This window comes from Lutjanus erythropterus, chromosome 13 (assembly GCF_056507025.1).
Source record: "Lutjanus erythropterus isolate fLutEry1 chromosome 13, fLutEry1.hap2, whole genome shotgun sequence".
NCBI classification, from domain to species: domain Eukaryota; kingdom Metazoa; phylum Chordata; class Actinopteri; order Lutjaniformes; family Lutjanidae; genus Lutjanus; species Lutjanus erythropterus.
In genome coordinates this window covers 4,425,972-4,450,872 of record NC_139329.1, presented here as the reverse complement: position 1 = coordinate 4,450,872, position 24,901 = coordinate 4,425,972, and the positions used below count along the sequence as shown (strand labels likewise).

At 41.6% G+C, this 24,901-nt stretch overlaps 1 protein-coding gene across 4 annotated transcripts in view; it reads left to right on the top strand.

Annotated features, from left to right (window-relative positions):
- The window catches only part of znf423 (zinc finger protein 423), a 192,964-nt gene that overhangs the window by 167,086 nt on the left and 977 nt on the right, over positions 1-24,901 (top strand). For all 4 annotated transcript variants that reach the window (XM_084733843.1, XM_084733841.1, XM_084733840.1 and 1 more), the window contains 2 exons: positions 2,683-2,814; positions 6,362-6,477. In XM_084733843.1, coding sequence (XP_084589969.1) covers positions 2,683-2,814; positions 6,362-6,477 — 248 coding nt within the window. The remainder of the gene's footprint in view (positions 1-2,682; positions 2,815-6,361; positions 6,478-24,901) is intronic.

Here is a 24,901-nt window from a genome sequence, read left to right as displayed (position 1 = left end):
GTCTCTTGTGTATTAATGATAGATTTACCTGATCATATTAGAACGTGATCATTGTTCGGTTTCCTTTTTGTATATTTCATGGAGAAGTGCTTATTATTCATTTACATTGATGTCCTGATTGTACAGTAGTGTAACTTATGATGCAATGACATAGTGTGGTGTGTAAAATCATTTCACCACTGTGTACACCAGCAGCCCATGCAGATTGATCAGTGAAGGGTGCAGGGTAAAAAGGGATGTCTTGTGATACTGTTCCATTCTGCACTGTTGTGTTCTCAAAAACAGTATCATGATACAAGCAAAAATTTGTGGCAGTGATTCATTTTGTGTTGGGTTTAACCCCCAGCCACTAGATAGCAGTGTTGTTATTTATCTTCACTGTTCTGATTGCATAAAAAATTCAACTTTTTTTAAACTTATGCATATGATGGTGTGTTCTTTGTATTATAATGATTTTCCTAAAATTAGATGCAAAAATTGCAATATCTCACCTTGTTTCATTGTAATATATTGAATCATATTGCCAGGTTATTGCCCATAAACAGCCCTAATTTCCATTACTGTGATGTCATGTTAATTTCATCTGAATAAGTGAAACTGATTATGGGTATGTCCACATTAAATGTCCAGAAAATGTTTTCAATAAAACAGGACAATGTCTGACAGAGCAGGTGATGAAATAATTTTCCAGGTTTCCAAGTGGTTACCAGATGGATATGAAGAATAGAATAAAATATTGCAGCAAACAGCATGGAATAAGAGAAAGCAAATCTCTGCGATATCAGCCCCTTAATGCCATTCAATTCAACAAGCACTCCCAACAGTGCAAAATACAGCTGGCCTCAAGAAATGCAACACCCACCTCACTAATGGTTAAAACTATAAATCACCAGAAAACTGACAATTACTAATGTAAACCACCTTGTTCTGAACAGACAAAACACTAACAAAAAGTAACATTTGTACTTCATCCATAAAATAGCATGATGGGAGATGGGGACTGTAGTTCAGTCTGGGGAGTGTTTTTTACATTACATTGCCTGTACCTGTGACAGACTTTGCCTTAGAATAGATTTTATTTAGTGTGTTTGTGAGATTTCTGATTGGACACACACACACAAAGTTTTTCATTCGAGAACTTTTGAGCCAGTAGTATTGTGCCTAAAGGGATAGTTCACGCAAAAATGAAAATTCAGTCAATTTAACAATTCAAATGAATGTTTTCAAATGATAAAACAAAAACAACAACAACGACAACAACAAAAACATAAAATGCCTCCATACTGTTCACCTGGTATAATAATCCAAGTTGACTGAAAGCCCCAGCATTACACCATGTTTAGTTTTATGTGCACGTTGTGAACAAGTGAACAGCATGTTGGGGCTTTAGGAGACTTTGATTACTCTGGAAGAGCATTATGGAAGCAATTTGTGTTTTTTTGTTTTTTGTTTTTTCTTTTCCATTTGAAAACTGGTCACCATTCACTTAAAAAGTTTGGGAGATTCTGCAACGCTGTTTTCCTGTGAAACTCCAGCAGTGTTTTATGGACCAGAAAAACTGAACTTGACTTTCAGTTGGCATGAGAGTAAGTAGATGATGACTGTATTTTCATTTTTGTGTGGACTATCCCTTTAACCAAGTAGCTATATCACAATATGGTTTTTTTGGGGGGGGGTACAAACCTGATTATTCTGGGGGGTCTCGACTTGAAAAGATTGAGAACCACTGTTATAGAGCATAGGTACAGAGAGTCCTGGTAGTAAAGAGACACTCACAGACCAAAAAAGGGGGGGAGGTATAGCACTGTATATGTGAAGAGAGGTAACAAGGGGAGAGGGGTTTGAATGGGAGCCCACACAAATTAATCAGCACGTGATGACCCAAGAGGGACGATAAGGGGACATGGAGGGAGGAATGGGCAGTGTGAGGGATGGCTGAGTGACTGTAGTGGGGGAGGGCGGATAACGAGGACAGAGAGAGGGAAGGAAGGATGGCTATAGAAAGGGTAGATCATCCACAGCCCCGGTGGGGAGGACAGGCAATTACCAGTTGGGGCAGGCATGGCACTGGGACTGGTGTGTGTGAGTGTTGGGGGAGTGTACAAGGGAGAAGGAAAAATGAAAGGAGAGCATGCAGCAGGGGAGGGGAGGGAGTGTACAATACAACCTATATCATAATGTCTGATCTGGAGCTGAGCTTTAAAATCTTTCAAACTAAATGGAAATATTTTCCAGTGGAGTGTGATGAGTTCATTTGCAGTTCAGTGTGGCTTTTTAGCTTTTCTAAAGCTTTTTTACATTACAGTGTCATATAAGTTCTTACAGGTGACATTGCTTACAAAGAATTTGTATTTTTTTCAGTTTTTAAAGGGGTGCATGACAGAAAAAGTTTTATTATCACTGCTCTTTGATGACGGAGCTGATACTAGTAAATACATGTCACTCCTATTGATATTCCTATTATTGCTCTGTGGATTATAGATGTATATCTTCTCATTTGTGTCTGTTTTCTCACACATGAGTATATTACATGTCACTGTTTGACCGTGTCTGTTAGTTTCTATATGTGCATCAAACATCTGTTGTGAGTGTTGTATTAATGCTGTAAAATGATGTCATATGTTCCTGTTTTTCATGTTGCTTAATCCAGCCTACACATGCGTATCTGTCTCCTATTTGCAGAGGAGGGCATCAATCACGAGTGCAAGCTGTGTAACCAGATGTTTGATTCACCTGCCAAGCTGCTTTGCCACCTGATAGAGCACAGCTTTGAAGGCATGGGAGGTACCTTCAAGTGTCCCGTCTGCTTCACAGGTGAGAGACAGACACACGCTCACAAACACACACAGAAACACACATTCACCTTCAAGGACAGTAGCTCAGGTAACTCCCACTCACTTGTGTCGTAGCTGCGTTGCATTTAAAATGGACAGAGGAGCATGGAGATACATTCTGTAGACAAAAGCATAAGAACTTACACAAACAGCGCAGTGGGAGCATACAATTTGCCTGAATGATCACAGGTTCTTGTATATTATAAGAAACCATAAAGAGTAACTTAGGTAAGTGACTAATGGGGACAAAAATTGTTGAACTTGGTCCAGTAGTGAGGGAGACCACTGCAGCTGGCAGAAGCTAAACTGAGCTACAACATAATCCCTCTGGGCAACTGCGAACCATCAAAGTACGTCCACTAAAAGTGCTTGTGTTGCCACTGACAGGCTCAGATCTAAGTGTCTGACAACATTTTGCAAAGAAACACAGAGATAGATGTGAAAATATTCAGGCTTTACTCTCCGTTTCTCTCTGCTGCTTTTCTGATGTCTGACCTCCCTGTTGCTCCTCTTCTCATATTGTCACATCTAACGCTATCAATAAAGAGTTTATTTCGACTAACCCAGAGTTGGTAATATATAATAAAGATAAGCAAAGATGTTACTGGTGAGTTTTATTTCTATCAAACTTGAATGACGATGACTGCTGTTGTTGCAGCTGGCAAAGTTAACAAATACTTGCCATCCATTTGATCTAAAACTGAAATTTTCACAATCAACTTTAGGTCTCTTTAGCTTTGAGAGAGACATTTTTAAGCTTTTGTTAGCTTGCTAATCTGTGCCCCACCAGCAAACTGAGCAAATGGTAGGTGCAGAGTGGTGTAACACTGTTGCAGCCAGTCACAACACTTGATTTAAAAAGATGTAATCAAGACTATATTAGTTCTGATTATATATATATTATGTAAAACTGAATACTCACTGTAAACTCAATACTACTGTGTTGAGTTTACTGAAAATGAAATAATGTGATTAATTAAATGTACTACTTAAAGTTACTTATTACAAAAGAGTTAGAATAATTATAATTTAATTTTAATTTAACCACAGTCAAAGAATACATGTAACACAAACTCCAAATATTTATTCTCCAATAATCTCTAATTTTTTTGAGGTCTGCTAACTTATTTGTTTTTACAGTGTACTCTATGGTTCAGATATCTCAAAGTAGCTCAGAGATATTTACATTAGTTTTATCTATCATATCACACGCATGCCAGCCTAATTTGCAGGACGCCTCTTGCAGACCATCAAGAAATTCAAAAGGCCTGTATTTGGCCCATGGGCATGTAGTTGAATAGGCCTGCTGTATGTCATTCAGCATTTTCTGCCATTCTACTCTTCTGTGCTTGTCTATTTTACAGCACTATACATCACCAATGAAAGAGAGACTACTATAGACAGTCTCATACTAATAGTAAATGAGTATTTCAGAGCTGTTTTGCATTGTGTTTCAACTGCTCAGTCTGTTATCTGTTCTATTCATAGATAAATATGAAGCTGAGAGTGTTTTTACCATCCCAGCCAGGATGTTTATGTTCCTTATTAAAGCCACTGACTGATGTGTCTACCACACATTCTCTAAGCACCAAGCTGGTCACATCATGTCACATATTTTGGCAAAAATGCAAGATGAGTTTAATATTGCAGCTGGAAGCAGGTTTGCACTTAAATCTTCCTTGGTATCAGCTCCAGTACCTGTTGTAGCCCAAAAATGGCTCTCTCTGGGTTACCTGCACCATGATACATGCAGTAAATGTGCTCTAATGGCTGTGAGGTTTTTTTGGTTTCAGGTAAACAGTAAGATCACATTAGGAATATTCATTGTTTTAACATTTCTAACTGTGGGAGTAGTATTCCAGCAGGGTGCTGTTGCTAAAGAAGTACTGACAAAACTCTGCGTGTGCAAAAGTTCATGCACTAATACCTCCAAAGAGGACAGATATGAAGTAATGTATATCTCTGAAATCCACTGGAGGACCCAAACAAACTGCTGGATGACCAAATTAGGCCTGTGGTGTTCAGAGTTTCATTCAGCACCTACAGTATTTTACCAGAAACTGCAGACTGCACCTCCGCTCTCCTGTCTTTGACTCTCCATCTCCATACACTCGCTCTCTCCCTGCCCTCCCCCTCCCTCCCTCCCTGTCACTTCATCACTCTTTCCCTCCCTCAGTTGTTGAGTTTATCTTGTGTTGTGTGCCTCTCCCCCCCCCAGGTACACAGCAACGCTTTAAACTTTAACTCTATTCCTTGGTGGCTTATGAATTAGTAAGATGGGCACCACTCCTATGGGGAGGCTTAATAATTCAACACATACACACTCACAGTGAAAGTTTACTGAAACAAAGGGGAGCAAAAGAAAGAAAAAAAGTGTATGAGACAACACTGGAACGGAAGTTAAAAAAAGAAGCGATAATTTATTGATAAATATCACAATGTCTGCTGAGGATAGCTCTTCCTGTTTTCTCTCATTCTGTCTCCCTTCTGTCTTTTCTTTCTATTCCACACACTCCCTCCTTCCCAACCCTTAATTTGCTTTGTGTGTTTACCGTTTGTATGTGTTTGTAGGGTTAGTTGCACTGAAAACTCAAAGCTACATGTAGTCTCAATCCTGTCCCAAAACCTTGTCTTCCATGCACAGACACAGCATCAGATTTCTCCAAAGCCTGGACTTAACCATTCAAAAATTGCAATGGAATTGCAAGTCATCTGGCAAATATTGTGACATCCAATCCAAAGTGAAACAACTAACTGAAAATTATGTTGCCTTGAATTGGGCACCATATGACTGACCTCAGCAACAGACATGCCCACAACAACTGAGATTACTTTTCCTTCTTTAGTTTTTGGTCTGTGGAATTATCTAAAAGTGATAGTTAAGATTTTTTGACGGTGGAAGTTGTATGAGGTATTTATTGATAGTCAGTGTATTACCTACAGTAGACTGAGGTTGGAGAAGCAGAGAGGAGAACCAGTACAGAAGCTAAGCAATGAACTAAGCAGCAAAGCATATCAGAGCTTCAAAAAGGCCATCAATGTATGCTATATAATATAATATATAATATTTACATCCCTTCACCTTGCCATCAGACAAGCTCTTTTGATGGTAAACCACTGTTTATGAGCCAAATATCACTCTCTGCACCAACCAGACTCCATGGGTGAAATCAGTCATTTTACCTTGCAGACCATGGCAGTTGCTGGTCTACCACTGCCTCAATCAGTTAGGTATTTGAAAGTCACACAATATACAATCTGAACAAGGCTGTGGTAGACCAGCAACTCCTGTATTCTGCGAGGTAAAAAGGCCAAAGCAGTCTGGGTGCTTTGGAGAAAATGATATTTGGCTTATATAACAGTGGTTTCTGGTCAGAAAAGGCTGTCTGATCTCAAGGTAAAGCGGTGAAAAATTTCTAAATATAGCGTAACCTTTTGATACATTGATACTGATTTCTTTCAGGTGACTAAAATATATTTCCTCTAATAAACACTTGTGTAACGTGCTGTATTTGTTCCTCTCCCAGTGTTTGTGCAGGCCAACAAGCTCCAGCAGCACATTTTTGCCGTCCACGGCCAGGAAGACAAGATCTACGACTGTTCCCAGTGTCCGCAGAAGTTCTTCTTTCAGACAGAACTACAGGTAGGTCACCTTAATTCTGTTTCTGTGGTGACCTTGACCTAACTATCCATCTGTGTGTAGTTTTTGTAAGCAATTATTGTGTGCACTGACTGGCAGATAGTCACTGTATCAGAGAAAGTGTAGTTAACTCTAAACCCACATGGTTTTCTGGCACGCACCTGAGTAGACCTCCTCATTTCTTCCACACCTTTGCTCCCTCAGTCATTACACCTCTCCCTCCCTTCTTACTAGGTTTCCACCCATTCGTCAATATACAGTAACCTTCCATCCCTCCCAGCTACTGTACATCATTTTACAGAATCCCTCCAGTTACTGTTCATCTCTGTTTTTCTCCCTCCACCCTCTTTCCATTCCTCTGTCCCCCTCTTTCCATCTCTCCTCATGAGGTCTGAGCAGGGTTCTGGCAAGCTTCATGTCATTAGGGTCCAGACACATTTATGTGTGTGTATGCATGTATGTACGTGTGTGTGTGTGTGTGTGTGTGTGTGTGTGTGTGTGTGTATGAAAGAGAGGAGAGGATATAAGTCACCCAAGAGTAGGTCCTGGGCCAGCTGTGGCCAGGTCTGCAATGATGTAAACCTTCCTGTCCTCCTCCATTGCTTCTCCTCCTCATCTCTTGTACCCTTTTTGGCACTGGACCAGTGACCTGCACAATCTGCAGGTCAAAAAACCGTCCTCTTAAAGGTGAAATCTGTAACTTTACTCATGCTGTTGCTTGCTGCGTCCTTAAAGACAGCATAGTTGTTGTGGAAGATGATGTGCACAACTGCAAAAGAAAATTCAGCAGCCATGGAGGAATGATTCTCCTGGGCTTAGAAACACAGACATGTGTGTAATGCATTGCTCCAGTATGCAGCTCTGCTGGAGAATTTATTGACACTATCAGCCAGGACGGGTGCAACCCTACAAGCCACGGATAAACTGATCAATATGTACTGAGAGAATACCTCCAACTGTGACACATTTTCTGGTAGGATTACACAACATGATAATGCAAATTATTTTTATCAGTATTGAGATCATTATAATTATACATCACGATTATTAATTGAATTTGCTGACAAAATATTTTTCTTACACTCTTCACATTGAAATAAAGAGAGTACTGCTAACATGCTGTGCTATATTCCTGCTAATGTATAAATCTGAGTATCATAATAACACTGGTCCTTGTTCACAGTGCAGCTCCTCATAAACATAAATAAAAATGTACCAAACTCTTTCCTCAAAAGTAAATCAACACAGCACTACTTTCACTTTCATGTCGTGCTACATTAATACAATGTTGCACTGACGTTTAGTGAGGTAATGTTAGTAATGCTTTGTGCCTCAGCTATAAGTCTCTTTGACTCTGTGCATATGATTTATTATTGCTGAAGATCATTTACCCTGAATCCAAAATACTTTCAAACAATGGATGACGAATCCATTTCCAGAGACTAGCTCTTCACCCTCTGCTCCAGACATTTGATTTTCATTTTGCCCGTCTGCTCTGTGTTGCTTGGTATTCGAAATAAAACAAGCGAGGACACAGCTGGGAGAGATCGGGTCACGTTTCTACAAAAGTTGACTCTGATTCTACTGTTCCTTCGCACCCCCGCTGTTTTTTTGTTTTTTTTTAGCATCTCCTCCTGCTTGCTTGTCATGTGAGTGTGCAGTTGAGATGAGAGACGGAGAGTGAACGTAGCAGTGAAGTGCAGTGTGTCTGTACAATTCAGGCTGTTTGTCGATGAATAAATGCCCCAACTCCTCAAGATCCAAACCAGGTTCCTGTGTTTTGAATGCTGCTGGAGGGGGCTAACCTCAAAGTAGCAACAACTGCAACAGAGGTTCACTTAAGGTGGACTGACTTTTAAGGTCGACCAGGCCATTCTCATTTCAGTGAAAGGCTGCTCTTTGCTTAGGAGATGACCACAGCCCTTAACCCTAGTTACCAGTTACCCCAGTTAAAAGTCTGTTGATTTTTTTTTCATGTCTTTATTTTTTGCATCAAATTATGTACAGTTGTTTCAAAAGCATCGACAAGTATCGATATCAGTAAGATCCTAACGATACCCATCCTTAGACTGATGCCATATCAGTTTAGAGAGGCAGAAGACGTTCAATCCATAATAAGTGCTGTATGTGTGTGTTCACACTTTAAATAACAGAGATTTAGACAAAGAAAGTCAGAACAAGAAAAAGACCGCACCACACACAAACAGACACACACACACACACACACACACACACACACACACACACACACACACACACACACACACACAAACACACACAAAGTGGCAGTGATGTAAGGCTGGAGGTGGTGGGCATATGGCTGGCCAGTCCATTTAACAGCAGGGTGACTGCTGGACCCTGTCGGTTAATGTCCACACACAGGCACCACTCACACCTCACACGCTCGCACTCACTTCCACACACCTCCTCATACACAAGCTGTGTATGCCACAAAAAAAAAACAAAAAAAACCCCACCCCCACTCCTCTTCTACATGCCACTCTATCCCAGATGACACCAGGCCACAACATCTTTATAGACTGATGAATCGTTGAGTTGTAACAATCAGTTTGCTAAATCAGTGTTGTCAGGTTAGGTTTTAAATGAACTTGACTACATGTCTCACACTGCTAAATAACTAAATAACTGTTAGTTTGATCAGATTTTACTTTTTCCTTACACTAATACAGTGTACAGTAAATTTCAGCTATCAGTGTTCTGAGTTTTATCAGAGTCACAGGAAGACAAACTACACAATGCTTATAATGACAACGTAATACTGTTAATTTAATCAAACTTATCTTAAAGGTCTTGTAAGATTTATGGGGATTTATTGGCAGACAATTGCAGAAATGCAATATAATATGTATAGATATTTTTCATTAGTGTATTGTCACCTTAAAAAATAACAAGCATTGTGTTTTCATCACTTTAGAATCAGAGCTGGGTACCGAACTTCGATTTTGACTGACTTTTAGGGACCAACTCCATTAAAATATTGAAAAATGGAGAGCTGACATGCAGGATTGTTGTCAGACACAAGCTAAGTGACTTTTTGACAATAATTACATTTTTACATAGTCCAGTCCTGTGCAGTTATTCCATGAGTATCATCACTTTAGTTCAATTATCGTGGTTGAGTGAAGTGCACAGAGTGAAAACAGTTTCTCCAGCTGCTCCCAGCTCTTTGAGCAGCTTCCTTTGAAGTAAGTACAATGTGTAATGTAATTTTCTTGTTGTTAAAAATGGATTTAATAAAATTGATATTGAAATAAGTATCAGGTCAATCAGTATACATGCTGGTAGTGAAAATACCCAGCCCTACCTTAAATGAGTCCTTTATATCTACAGAGTGCCCCATGTTGCACCGCCATGTTGGTACTGTAGCCCAGAACACACAAACCAACCGCTATCGCTAGATACAGCCTTTTGCATCCGCCCTTGGAAAGGGAGGCTGAGGTGAACTGTTTGCAGTCTGCAAGCTTACCACTACATGCTACTAAATCCTACACACTGGTCCTTAATCAAGTGAAAAATTGATTCTCCTGTTGTCAAAACAAATCAGTTTTATTCTCTTAGTCCTTTTGTCTATTCTGTCATTCTGCCTCATGATTGATTTTAGGTCTTTTGAGAAGCTCCTGTGACTTGGGCTGGGACCAATTTTTGGGGACATTATCTGTTGTGGGGGAGGTATATATAGCTTGTCTTGACTCAACTACAGAAAGCTCTTTTTCTTATATATCCAGTAAACTCAGTCAGCTTGGTTAGGTCAGATGAGTTTAATTCTTTTGTTTTCATTCCAGCTAAGTTGAGCTCAGTTCAACTTTTTTTTTTCTCCTTCAGCTCCTTGTACTTCTTCCTCTTTGGCTGCTGCACTGTGGCTATATCCATCTTGTTACTCTTTGGTCCCGGCCCAAGTGTGTGTGTTTGTGTGCACACGCATATGTGTGTGTGAAAACTTGCAGCCCGAGCCCGACCTGCCACAGCTCCATTGCCCCATGGGAGTGCTCTCTAAGTGGGCTAGACAGAAAGGCTGACTGGGGGAGATGGAGAGCTACAACCATGGAGGTTAATGCCACTGCTAGCTGTTATCGCATGTGTGTGTGAGTGTGAGTGTGAGTGTGTGTGTGTGTGTGTGTGTGCATGCATCTGCCAGAGAAAGTGGAATGGGGTAATTTGTGTGTGTTTTAATGAGGTGCGGATGGATGAAGAAGGCTGGTTGGCCAGCTAGAAAAGGCTTTGGCCTCTTTCAACCCCTCAGAGGGGCCATATGATGTCCAGCTCACTCTCTCTTTCTCTCTCTTTCCCTCACACACGCACCCAAGGGTCACTCCTGCATGGACACGTCCCTGCATCATCCTCTCCCCCTCCTGATTGCACTCTTTCAGACCCTCTTTCCATCTCCGTTTGCATACAAACACCTTCACTTTCTCTCCACCACCCTCTCAATCACTTGCTTTCACCTCCCCATCGGTCTCTTACACACACACACACGCCGCAATTTTCACTTTCTCTCTTCCCGTCTCCCTCCCTCCTCTCGTTCTGTCTTCCTCCCTCTCTCCGACTCCCCCCGTCTGTCCCAGAAGAACCAGCCCCTATGCATATTTTAGCCCCTCTCCTCTCTTCCTCTCTTCTGTGCCTCTCCCCAGTGCCCCATAAATAGTGCAGACGTAAGCTGGTAAATAAGAGATGTTTTGGTGTGTGTCTGCTTGTGTGTGTGTGTGTATGTGTAAATAAGAAATGCTGTGGCCCTGATCAGTGAGGTCCTTCTGGATGTCTCTCTGCCTTTACTCCTAGACTTCACATACGACTTTCCTCATTCTCTCTGTTTTACTTTCTGTATCTCTTTAGCAATTAGCATGACAGGAGAAACAGTTTTCCTATTAATATTTTTAAAATGTCAGTTTTTCCACCACCATTTACATTCATATGATATTTTTGGATGTGCTGTTTTATGGTCTTTTGAGACTGTGTTTCCCTCTTGTAGAAGTCTACCTAGTTTGAAACAGTCATCCAGCACTGTATCAGCTCTGACTGTCTCCCTTGTTACATTCCCTGACAGACTTCTTGATTTTCACATTCTTTTTAAGCCTCCAGGGGGTGCTATGCTGCAGCTTCTGCCCTCAATGCTTCCTCCTATCCCTCGCTGCATCCATCACTCTTGCACTCCTCCCCAATCACCTCTTTTTTTGCGTCTGTTGTTGCTACACATTTTCCTTTAGCACTAGTAAATATTTAAACACCTCTAGATGGGTGGATTGCTGGTCAGATGAATAAATGGATGGATGCACGGACGTGCAAGTGGATGGATGTGGGGGTTCCTTTCATTTGTTTGTGTGTTGATTCCCCTCCACAGGTTCTTCCCCCTTTCCCCCGCATCCCAACAGTGTTGAATATTTGAGAGCTGTGCGCGTACACAATCGCAAAGATGAGCAAGGATCTGTTCCCTCATAGACACAATTAAAAGAACATGGAGTTTACACACACTGTGGATGGATGGATGGATGGTTGGTTGAGGGGGTAAACTGAGAGATGGACAACTGGGAAATGAAGGAACAGATATACAGAGAAGGATGGAGAAATCAACAAACAGACAGAAAGGCTGAAACAAAGGCTAGTTAAGAGCTATTTCATTTTACATTTTAACACAGATGGAGCACTCATCTGAGCTGTTATATCAGTCACATGTTATTAACTTGTATGCAGTCAGTATGGAGCACCTCCTCAACTGTATGTTATGTATGTTCATACCTGGTAAAGAACTATTTAAGGCATTTCCCCAAGGGCTAAAGTAATGAAGAAAATCTGTATTTTGGTAGTTAATGCAGAGCAGAGAATAGACTGTTCAATGCCTGCAGTTGGGATCAGGGCAGAGAGAGTGTGTGTGTGTGTCTGAGTGTGTGAATGTGTGTGTGTGTGTGTGTGTGTGTGTGTGTGTGTGTGTGTGCGTGTGTGTGCGTGTGTGTGTGTGTGTGTGTGGGGGGGGTGTTTAGTAGTCTGTCTGTGAATAATGTTGTCTTTGTCTTTGTCTGAATCTAAGAGCCTCGCTGTCTCCCTCTAACTGAATTATGGAAAGGTGTGGATGTGGATGAACTGGCAATAGGATTTATCTGTGTGTATGAGTGTGTGTGTGTGTGTTCGCCATTGTCTGGGTGTTGCAGTCGGTTGTGAGTGTTGTGTCAAGTCATAGTGTGTACTCTCTGATCCATGTATCCCCTGGCTCTGTGTGTGTGTGTACGTGTGTGTGTGTGTGTGTGTGTGTGTGTGTGTGTGTGTGTGTATGAATTTGATCCGTAGATCCCTGCGGCGTTCCAGGGGAGCGCACTCAGCTGCCCCACCACTCACTGGGAGACTCTCTGTTATTAGAATGGGGACCTGGGACACACACACACACACACACACACACACACACACACACACACACACACACACACACACACACACACACACACACACACACACACACACTCTTGCCTCCCTGAATCCCCGGACTTGAAGGTATTTGCAGCAGGGGAAAGAAAGCCAGAAACAAAGATTCAAAACAAAAGAAGATAGCGAGACAGACTGTAAGCTGGCTTTACCTGGTACTACAACTACCACAGTACCACAGCTACTGCTATTTCTAGTATTACCACAATACTTGTTATTTTACAGAGCATTATAATATATAAAAAATACAGTTATGGAAGAAATCGTGCAAAAAAATATTAATAAAAACGCTAGAAGCCAAGCAATACAAGCAAATCGACAGTGTGTTTAAAAAGATGTAAAAGGTAATAGAGCCATTGTATCTAACTGTCCCTCCTTCTTGGCAGACTTTTTCCCTCTCTGACCACCTGAGGAAAAATTGCATACAAATTGTGTCCGTGGCTGTTAACACTGTTGGGATTTTTGCAGCATTCATTGTTCCACACTGCGAATGCAAAGCACATTCTGTTCATGTTGGATTTGGATACAAGAAAGAAAATCACAATGTGGGACCAGTTAATCATCTGGAAATATAATATTTATATGCGCGTGTACACCTGTGTGTGTTTGCATTTATGCTTTGAGGAACTTAGCACCAGAAAACAGCAAAAAGAGGCACACGGTGGGTCTCAGTGAGGGAGGAGACAGAGGAAAAAACTGGTCAAAAGGAGTTACTTGTTGCTTTGATGTAAAGCAGAGGAACAAATAGGCAGATGCAGAGAGACAAAGACAGGCAGAGTGAGATAAAGAGGGAGACAGAGATAAACAGAATTAGAGACAAATACAAAGGAATTACACTATGTGCGCCAGCACCTGGAGGGTTTCTAACAGCTTGGACCATGTTCCTGTCATTTGGTTTGCGTGCGTGTGTGTGTGTTTGTGTGCGTGTGTGACAGGTGAACAGAGGCAATGTGTCACAGAACAGGACAGGCTCTGCATGGCGTAGTGTTCTATCAGCCCTGCCAAAATACACTCATACAGATATGAGCATGCCACACACAAACACACAACATCTCATCATGTCAACAGCTGAAACACTCAAGTCAGTCATTTGTTTGGCTCTCTATAATCACTCTAAGATAGAGTATCTGTTGGCACAGCATTTCTCAAACTTAGGTCATAGATTCCTTATTATTGAGTTGCCAATTTGCAGAATAAAATGCATAACATTTTCTTAGGCTAGACTTGTTTCTGAATAATTGGAGGACAACCTTTTTGGACTTGTCACCACTTAAAATAAGATATTGTCTGCTAGCCACCCATCTTGAAAGGGTGCGTACATCTAGGACTGCAACTGCTGCTTTTGTTATGAAATTATTTCTCAATTAATTGATTAATTAAAATGAAGTAAAAGAAATGCCCATCTCAAGTCCAAATACTCATGAACTCAAAGATATTCAATTTATAAGACTAAAGGCGTATTCCCACTACATGGTACGGTTCACCTCAACTCACTTGTGGTACTACTTCATTTTTCCACAGCAGATAGTACTCCTTGAGCTAACTGTCATAGTGACGCTATTCTAGCATTTGGGAAACAACATAGACACGGGGTGCTATGTCAGTGACCAAACTGTATCCTACATTGTACCTTTACGAAAATGGTTAAAAAAAAAAAAAAAAAAAAAAAAGTGTTGTTCCGTGTTTCCCAAAGTCCAAGGGGATGTTCACTATCAGAGAAGAGTAGAGAAACCAGAAAATATTCACATTTAAGAACCTGGAACCAGAGAGTTTTTTCTTATAAACAAACTCAAACCAGTAAATTGATTATCAAAATAGTTGATTTAGTTGAATTAATTTAATCAATCAATCAATTAATTAATTGTTGCAGTTCTAAAATAGTTCCTGATTAAATTTCAATAAACTAATCTATCGATTGTTTCATTTCTTCTTATGTTTATGGGTTTTATGAAACCAAAAACTTAAAAGACTTATTTCAGAAATGTAAAAAAAAAACTTTTAAAAGCAAATATTATATTAACATTAAATTTTTTTTTGTTTTTGTGCAGCAAATTTTATTGATGTCTCAGTCAGTGCTTCTTCTATTGAAAATGTTGTATACATCCCTAAAAATACACTCCCTCACTTTATGCATCAAGTCAGCCTCTCTCTTCCTTTATGCATCCATCTTCATGTCAGTACTCTCTGATTTGCTTTCTGCCTTTCTGCCACTTTAGGGTGCATGGTAATCAAAAAAAAGCCCCCCCCCAGGGGCTCATGGGGATTGGGCGTGTGCAGTAATATGACAGTGACACGGAAAGCCAGCACGCTCTGCTGAATTGTGAGCTCATGTGCGTGTCGCACAGATCATGCCTGTGCATTTATTTGTACATCTGTAACCTTTAAACACATTTCTCATTCATGTCTGCTGCCATTTTGCATTAGCAAGTGTGTGTGTTTGTGCTTCCTTACACATGTCATGCTTGTTTGTCTGCCTTGTCACCCATATCTATAGACTTCAGTCCTCATCTGGCACTGAGCTACACAGTCTATAAGGATCACATTCCTCAGCCCTGAGAGCACTGTGTGTGTGTGTGTGAGAGAGAGAGAGAAGAGAGAGAGAGAGAGAGAGAGAGAGAGAGAGAGAGAGAGAGAGAGAGAGAGAGAGAGAGAGAGAGAGAGAGAGAGAGAGAGAGAGAGAGAGAGAGAGAGAGAGAGAGTGTCATCTTTTTGAACATGCCCACATTTTTCTCTATAACGGTGTGACTCAATGTGTCTTGTGGTGCTCAGGAGTGATGGGTTATTTGTGCTGGAGGTGAGGTCACTTCCTATTTTGTGTAACAGCGTCCAGCAGGGAGCCCTCACCTGCGCCGTGAATCTGGTGTCGATCCATGCGTGTTTGCCTTTGACGCTGTGTGTGTGTGTGTGCCCTTCATGCTGTGAGTGTATTTCGGGTTGTGTTTACTGGTCCAAACCAGGCTGTTTGGGCCAGTAGCAACAGGCGAGGGGAAGTCCCCTTGGGAGAAAGAAAGGGAGGGAGCACTTGAAACAGGACATGGCCAGAGAGGTCACTCCAGGTGGGATGGCAGTGGAGAAAAGTTGGGGTCATTGTGACGAAGGGGCTAAAGGAAGTTTTGTATAGATAATATGAAAGTAATGTATAGAGTTTTGTTTCCAACAGACAGAGGGATGATGGGGAGAGACAGGGACAAAGACGGACAGTGAGAAATGCAGACGTGGGAGGGGGAGCAGGGAATACGTGTCGGCGGGATGTTAAGGGCAGGGGGTGCGTTTATTTTCGATCTGCTCCCGAGGCAGCATCCTGTCCTGGACGGGTGGGGCTAAAGACAAGCCAGGGAGCAGAGGAAGAGGGCTAAGACAGCCCATCTGCTAGTCCCAGACACACACACACACACACACACACACACACACACACACACACACACACACACACACACACACACACACACACACAGACATAGACACGCTCCCTCCGTTGGAAGAGTGTCAACTCTGAGCTATAAATACACTGAACCCAAAGAAGACCACAAGGCGACTAAGGTGATTTTTCATTTGGTGTTAAAAACAGCAGTGGAGATGGGGCACATGTACACTCACACACACACACACACACACACTCACTCACACACACACACATGCATGTACATACACACGCACTCAGGCATTCACAGCATTTGGATTGACTCCAATTACCCTGACATACACACACGTTTGACACAAATTCACGCACTGACAGACGCTCGCTCGCTGATACATGTAGGTAGCAGACACCCACACACATACACACACACACGGCATTGTTCCAACAGCAGTGCTTCCTCTTCCTGTGTCTATAAGAGACTTGCCACCTACTTTTCAAGGTGTAGTTGTTGTCATTACAGATCATTGCAGAATATGTGTGTGTGTGTGTGTGTGTGTGTGTGTGTGTGTGTGTGTGTGTGTGTGTGTGTGTGTGTGTGTGTTCAAGTAACTGACAGAAAGTTATTATATCCACAAACAAGGTCATCACCATGTGTGTCAGTGGCAAAGTCTGATTCTTCTCATTTTTATTTTGCTTAATCCAGAGGTCACCAAACTTTTTTGATTGTGAGAAACATACAGAAAAGTGAAAGGAGCAACTGGTCTAACAATCAGGTCTGTCACTGGGTATAGTGCACGAATGCCGTTTACATGCATTTTTATGTACCAAATAGCATTCCTCTTCTTCATGACGACTTGTGATTGTGCATGTATAACATGTTGCCCGCATTTTTGTACATACAAAGCAGACCTCAGTTAAGGAGATGTATTTTGTGATTTGTGCTCAATTGACTTTATTGCATTGCTGTAGTGTGCAGGTTGATAATCCTGGGTTTGAGCTTTTATCATCATGAAGTACCAGACTACCAGTTCCTGCCATTTATGTTAATTGATTTTTGGCTGTCAAACTGAAATATTGAAGTTCCTATTCAAGGCAAGACAACACTGAAAACTAAATCCCATTCAATAAATTGACAATAAAACAGCTCAAACTTAATGTAAATACCTTTCCTATGTTGTCGATTTTAAAGCCATTAATGTCTGTCCTGTCCTGGACTGACATATTAAATATTACTCCATTACTTTCTCACTCCTGGTGTTTAAGGTTTGTTGGTGGTATTGTTTCATTATTGGTATTGAGATATTTCAGACAGGTATTGCATCAAAGTCATAATTTGGTATTGTGACAATACTAAACACGACTAGAGGCTGCAAATGGTAAAAAGTGGTTGCATTGTTTATGGCGGGTGGTGGACTCGTTTAGTTTCATTTACCTGTGACTAGCAAACCAACTCATGAACAACTCTTTTTTTTTTTTTTTTTTTTTTTTTTTTTTTTTTGTAAGTTGCAATTTCAAATCCATCTGCTTCTCTGCATCACAAACAGTGACATGGATTTATCAATACTTAAGCAAGGATCCCACTTTTTGCACAAGGGTTAATGTAACGTAAACTTTGTCATCAGAGGGTGTATACATATGCTCTACGCAGACATCCACATACCTCCAATCTGTTAAGTCTTTTGTAGACTCCAAACTACTGTGCCTGTGTGGGAGGCATCCTTCAAGCAGACTCCAGAAAACGGTACAAACAGAACTAGTACATGTCAGTGGTGTCCGCAGCTGTCAGTGTTTCCATTTGGTAGTATAATCCGGGTTATTTACTTTGCGTGTCCACCAGGTCCACATGAGATAGATTTTGTCATCACACAGTGTATGCCTTTATAGTACTGCAAAGACCTGTCCGTGTTGCCACTATGCTGATCCTGTAGGTGCTGATTGCATGTCCTCAAAGCAGACTCCAATAACAAGTATAAACAGAACTGCTATGTGTCTGTGGTGTCTGCAGCCGTTCATTTCTAGTGGTAGTATAATCCAGGCCTTCATGCTACTGAGAGAGCTAGTTTCACACTCTGAACTTGCACAAACCTCAGTCAGATAAATGATCAATGAGTTGGGAGAAGAGGTTGCCAGCTAACAAGGGGGATGCATTTTGGTCATTTTCCTGATCAATGCATCAGATGAGGCTGACTATACACAATGTTGACCATGAACTTGCATGTACACACACATGCATATTGAGGGTGACAGCGATGCTCCTCCATGCCTCTAAAACAGCATCATCACTATAACACAAATGCACATACACACCCATGCAGTGTGTAATGCAGTAGATAGCAGAGCGGAGCAGGACAAGGCAGATTAGATTTTCTCTTATCTCTATCTCTCGGTTTCCTCCGTCCTACCCTTCTCCCTTTGCCCATGAGACTGTGTGTGTGTGTGTGTGTGTGTGTGTGTGTGTGTGTGTGTGTGTGTGTGTGTGTGTGTGCGCACTATTGTGTATTCTAATCTTTGCATTTTTTCTTGGCCTTGTGTGTCTGTGCATGCATGTGCTCTTAGCTGCGAGTACAAGTCTGTGAATGCATTCCCGTGTGTGTGTGTGTGTGTGTGTGTGTGTCTGGCAGTTTTGTGCGTGGGTAATGCGACAGGGCCATATTTCCCCTGGGCCCAGGGCTCTGCAGGCTTTAGCCTCGCTCTCTCTAAGCAGTTTAGGAAAAACAATGACAGGCCTCTGTATTGACTGGTCTGGTCTGGCCTGGCCTGGAAGACGGGCTGTTCTTACTACAGCACACACACCCTCTGCTGCTACGAAAAGAACAGTAGAAACATGGTGATATGAAGTCCAAACCAGGGTTCATGTTCATATTCATTTAATTTAAGTAAGTTTGGTATGTGGGTTCAGAAAACAAGACAATCTGTAGTGACTGCTAGAGGTTGTTCTTCCATAGAAAATACAAAAAAGTACACTTTCTGTGCGAATTAATAGGCAATAGAACACAGCACAGTGCTGAGTAGAGCACAAAAATGCTGCAGCTTAACCTGCATCTGGCTTACTGTTACAGTAATAGTGTAAATTCTGACATAGTGTTTGAGGCCTTTCTTGTCTCAGCTGAAGAGAGAACCAGGCCTTCATTTGAGATGTATTTATTTCCTCTATCCTGTGTTTACTCATATATATTTTGATTATATTCCAGTAAGAAGTAGAGCTTCCACCACCTAAAGAATTATATTGGTAGTCGTTAGTTCAACCCATTAGTCGACTAGTCTTCACACAGTTAACATTCATTTAAGTAATCAAATATATATTTTTGGAGCATCAGAAAATAGTTCCAGGGCTGAGAGAGAATGTAGTATCATTGTTAACAGTGGGCTACATTACAGAGGAATACAAAACCTTTATAATAATCCTTTAAAATATAAATTTGAGGGCACGAAGCAAGCCATCTGTTAATGACATTGCTAACACTATGACATCATATAAGTCTTAAAAACACAGGAATAAATTACTTCCAACTTCACAAAAACAAATACTCGTTGACTTCTCAACACGATGGATAATGTATATGTACAAGTTAGTAAGTTATCTCCCGCTTCATGCCTCTCCTGTCCCCAAACCCGCTGTGTCATTATCATCTTCGGAGTCAGAGTCCTGGTTGGAGCCACTATCTGTTGTCAAACTGGCCTCAGTTGATCTCAGGAGCTGTGTTGGCCTGGTCATGATCACTAGAAGGCTGTTGGGGCCCTTTCAAATTTTGCCCACTCATTAGCTCTTTTTCTGGTGCTTATTCTGGTTCTGGGTTCCTCCACCCCTGGCCTGAAAAAGTCTTCGTGGTCCAAACATTCTGTACTAGTTGTGTAAACAAACACCAAGACTCCCTCAGTTCCGGCTGAGTGCAAGTACCCCTTATTAAGAGAATATGATTCAATATACTGCAATACTGTAAGTAACATGATATATCTATTTTTTTTAAATCTCATTTAAAAATAGTTGTCATAATATAAAGAACACACCACCATATGTGATGATCTGCATTAAAAGTTGTTTTGTTTTACGTAATCAGAAAAGTGAAGATAGATAACCAAATACTTCAATAATACTTAAATTTCCAGGTCCCATAATTTCATGGTAAATAAATGATAATTACCAAGTAGCATATTTAAAATTTCTTAGAAATTACCCACAAATTACCTCCAAATTTCATGGTAAGTATGTGATCTTTTTTTCTGAGTAATGGATAAATAAAAAACTTGGTTGACAAAGATTGTCCTTACTGACTAATAGTTTGGTCGGCTATTAGGAGGGAGACCTAGTAAGTAGCTCTCCTGTTGTTTTATACTCTTATTCTAATTTTTTTCATGCTTGCTTCATCTGTTTCACAGTAAAACACTTCTAGAAGTTCATGGGGCAGAATCCCGTCACTTTGCTGCAACGCTTTTATTGTGAAACCCCTCCAGGTGTGGAGTTTCATTAAAGGCAGCTTGTTTGACTGCAGTCATCACAGGCCTCGGACCACAGTTAACACTAAACAATCTTCCTCCTCTCCTCCTCCTGTCATTCTTTTTTTTCTGTAGAATATATCAATTACTCTGCTGTAGAGCAGATGTCACACTGTGACACACACACACACACACACACTCCTGATCGATCGCAGTGCTGCATAATCAATACAGAGCGTCCAACAACAACGTAAATGAAGAGGTGTCAGAAGGTGCCTGTGTCTGTGTGTGTCACATGATGTGTGTAGCGTAGCGGGCTGTCATCCAATCCGTCCATTACATCCCCCTCTCTTTCATCTCTATCCTTTTCTCTCTCCTCTCCTCTCCTCTCCTCTCCTCTCCTCTCCTCTCCTCTCCTCTCCTCTCCTCTCCTCTCCTCTCCTCTCCTCTCCTCTCCTCTCCTCTGGGCTATTTCCAGCAGTCCACTGCAGCGCTGCGAGCTCCTCCAGGGAGTGACCGCAGCCTCCCTCCCTCCTCTTCCTCTGTCCTTCCTTTCCATCCCTCGCTCCGTCTACAAATCAATACGGCAGCAGCAGGACCCAAAGAACCTGAGGGAAAACACACACAGACACACACACACACTCTTTCTCGCTCCTCCTCTTCCTCCCAGCTTCCTTTTTCCCCCCTTCCCTCAATCCTTCTTCCACTACTGGTTCATTTCCATTCACATTTCTAATGCCTCATATATGACCTCATTGTTAGAGGTCATATATGAGGCAAGTGCTTAATGACGAATGCCAGACATGGACGCGCTCCTCTCCTCTCGTGTTTAACCTGGTCACATAAAGAGGAGTGAGCCTGACCTCTTCTGGTGGCAAGAGGAAATGCAGCTGGTTAGCTCACCGGTGGAGCGGAGAGGCTGAGGATAGAGTGAGAGGCAGCAGACAGAAAGAAAGAGAGGAGGGTTTTCTATCATAATGAGGTCAGTGGCTCCCAATGAGATCTGCTTCCTCACTAGAGAGGCCTCCACACAAATACACACACACACACGCACATACAGTATACAGAAACAGACACTTTTCACTGTCCCGTTCCTTCTTTTTCACATTTGCTCACCGATTTCTCTGAAACCTTCTGCTTGCATGTGTCACTGCCTGAGTGTGCAAGTGTCTCTGTGTTTGTGTATGTGTGTGTAGAGGCCTCTCTAGTGTGTGCAGGACATTAATACCCTTTGCATTCCCCTGGACGGGCTAGCTTGGCCTCTAAAACCGAGGGACAGACATACACAGTCGCATAGCATACACTCTCTCATGCGCGCGCACACACACACACACACACACACACACACACACACACACACACACACGCACGCACACCAAAGGGCTCAACGAAACATGCACAGCAAGATAAGGGCCATAGAATGACAAATAAGTATTTATCAACCCCAAACCACGTATAATCCGTCACATTTCTGTCCCCATCCACCCCTCCATCGCCTCTCTGCTCTGTTCATCCCCTCCTCCTCTTTTTCATTCTCCCATCTGCTATTCTTTTTTGTCCTTTTTTCCCCCCTCTTCTTTCCATAGTGGGGCCTATCTGTGAGAGATAGAGCGATTAATCTGAGAAAGCTGCTTTTAGTGGTGGTGAAGGGTGGGGTGGGGGGGGGGGGGGGGGGGGCGTTGATTGGGAAGATCTCACTGGGAATTGTGTGTGTGTGTGAGTGTTGTGTGTCTGTAAGTGGGAGTGTGTATGTGTGAAGAAGCAGGGATGATAGAAGATTTCAGAGGGACTTTGTGTGTGTGTGTGTGTGTGTGTGTGTGTGTGTGTGTGTGTGTGAGTGAGAGGGAGAGAGGGAGAGAGGGAGAGAGAGAGAGAGAGAGAGAGAGAGAGAGGGAGAGAGGGAGGTAGGGAACGTTTCACAGGGAGAAAGCTGTACAGTCTGGGGAAAATGAGGAGAGAGGAGGAGGAAAACATCCGAGTGGAAATTTCTCTCTCACACACAGAAAATTCCCAGAGAAATCTTTCCAATCATCTCCCCATCTTACACACACACACACAGACATGCACACACACTCTGTACCCCTCCAGCTTTAGATGTGATGCTTGCAAAGTTCCAAACCAGCAAATCCAGATTATCATGAGTTCAGTTCCCCATTGCAGCTGATATGGAACAGCCTCGGAGGACTGATTGTGGAGGTGTGTGTGTGTGTGTGTGTGTGTGTGTGTGTGTGTGTGTGTGTGTGTGTGATCATGGTGAAGCAAACATGCAGGCTTTGGCACATTTAACAGTCCCAACACTTCTCCAAAAGAAGAAGCCTGTACAGCCCTGTGTAATTACGTGTGTGTATTTATTAGAGCCTGACTGATATATTGGTTGGCTGATATTGGCCTGTCACAGCTATATCAGACTATATCAATATCTGTTTTTATGATGCCTGATATATGCACTGTTATGAAAACTTTGTTTGATACAAAACAAGCATGCAATGTAGACTGTTTGTTTAGTTTCTTAAGTTTTATTACGTAGATGATAGATGGATACATTATATATATTTGTTTTTTTAATTATTAAAAATAAGAAAGAAAAAAATATTGGCCAACATATCAATATCATATTTTTTTTTTTTACTCCTATTGATATTGCCATCAGCCCCAAAAATCCAGTATCCATCAGGTTCTGGTACTTCTAGTATTTATCTTTGAGTAAGAAAGTTGAACGTGTGGGTCTGCTGTATACTGTATACTTGTCCGTGTTCATGTGTGCCTACCTCTGCCATTACCGCATACAAATCTGTCTCTGAGTCTCAGTTCCTCCACTCTGGTTTTTACCTAGAGATCGCTCCCTTTGTGCTCTCACTGCTGCTGTGCATTTTAATTTTGTAAAAAGGTGTTTTTTTGCATTGTGATTATGTATTGATGTGTAGTGCGCTGATGCCTTTGGAGAGATGTGAGTGTAGGCGTCTCCGAGGTATGGAGACGGTCTCTGTAAAATATTAATCACAATATCAAAAGACACAAGGGTTTCACAGATCTGAATAAACAAATCGAGGCGCTGGGTTCCCACAGATAAGAAATAAAACAAAAAACAGAACAAATACTATATGATCTGTAATCATTTGGTTCTGACCAAAAACCTGGTTTTGCTTTTATGACTAGGTATATTTATATAAGTACACATGTCTCACATGATCCACTTTCTCTCATAGAAACCTGCTGTTGACAGTGTTTATGTCAAACACAAGCAGTTCATCCAGTGTTTTCTCTTTAATTGTTGGGGCCTGTTGGGCCACCAGGCAAGAAAAAAAAAAAAAAAAATTATCGCCAAAAATTTAGCCAAATATTCATTCATATGGAAATCTCTGAGCTCCATTTGCGGGGGCTCTGTGTGGTGCTGTTCTGAAACATGAGTCAACCCCTGTGTCGTTGCCTGGGAAATTCTTGGATGCAAGTTTTGATCTCACTCATTTTAAAACAAATGGAAATGTGTTCGGCTTACATTTGTGAGTTTCTTTTTGTGTGCCATGGTGAATTTCATTTCCAAGCAGAAGAATATCAAGTGCAGCAATGAATCATGCACACTGTGTTCATGAAGTGCTAATGTTTTACAAAGATCATAGATTTTTTACGCAATAAGTGCAGCTTATTAAGTCATCTGCTCCTTGTGATCACTTTGTTTGAAGTCTTGAATATACCAAGCAAACAAAAAATTGAATGCAGATATAAATGGCAGAGCACCTGCTGTGCCATCTGACCAAAGCGTACCGTTTCAGTATGCCGTCCTGCACAACTCTAGTGGAAACACTGTCATCTGTGTGTGTCAAATGCAGAGTAAATTTAAAAAATAAACACCATAAATACCTTTATACACAATGTCAAATATATTTTTCCTAACCCTCAAAGTGTTTTGTGTGAGTAACAGTCCCACAGTACTGTACCTTCTAGTTTATGTTTTAGATTTGTCTTGTCTGCTCCTCTTCTTTTCTTCCTTTCTCTTCTCCTCTCTTGTTCTCCTCTTCTTTCATCAGACTATGTATAAAGCGAGGAGGCCTTGCTGTCTGTGCTGTGGGAGGCAGTTGTGTTTCTGTTCTCTTCTGTTCTTTTATTGGGTGGGGGTGCAAGTGGAAAGCACTACGCTCACGTAGCCCATTATTTCTCTCATCATGTGTTCTCACTTTTTTCTCTCTATCTCTCCCTCTCCCTCTC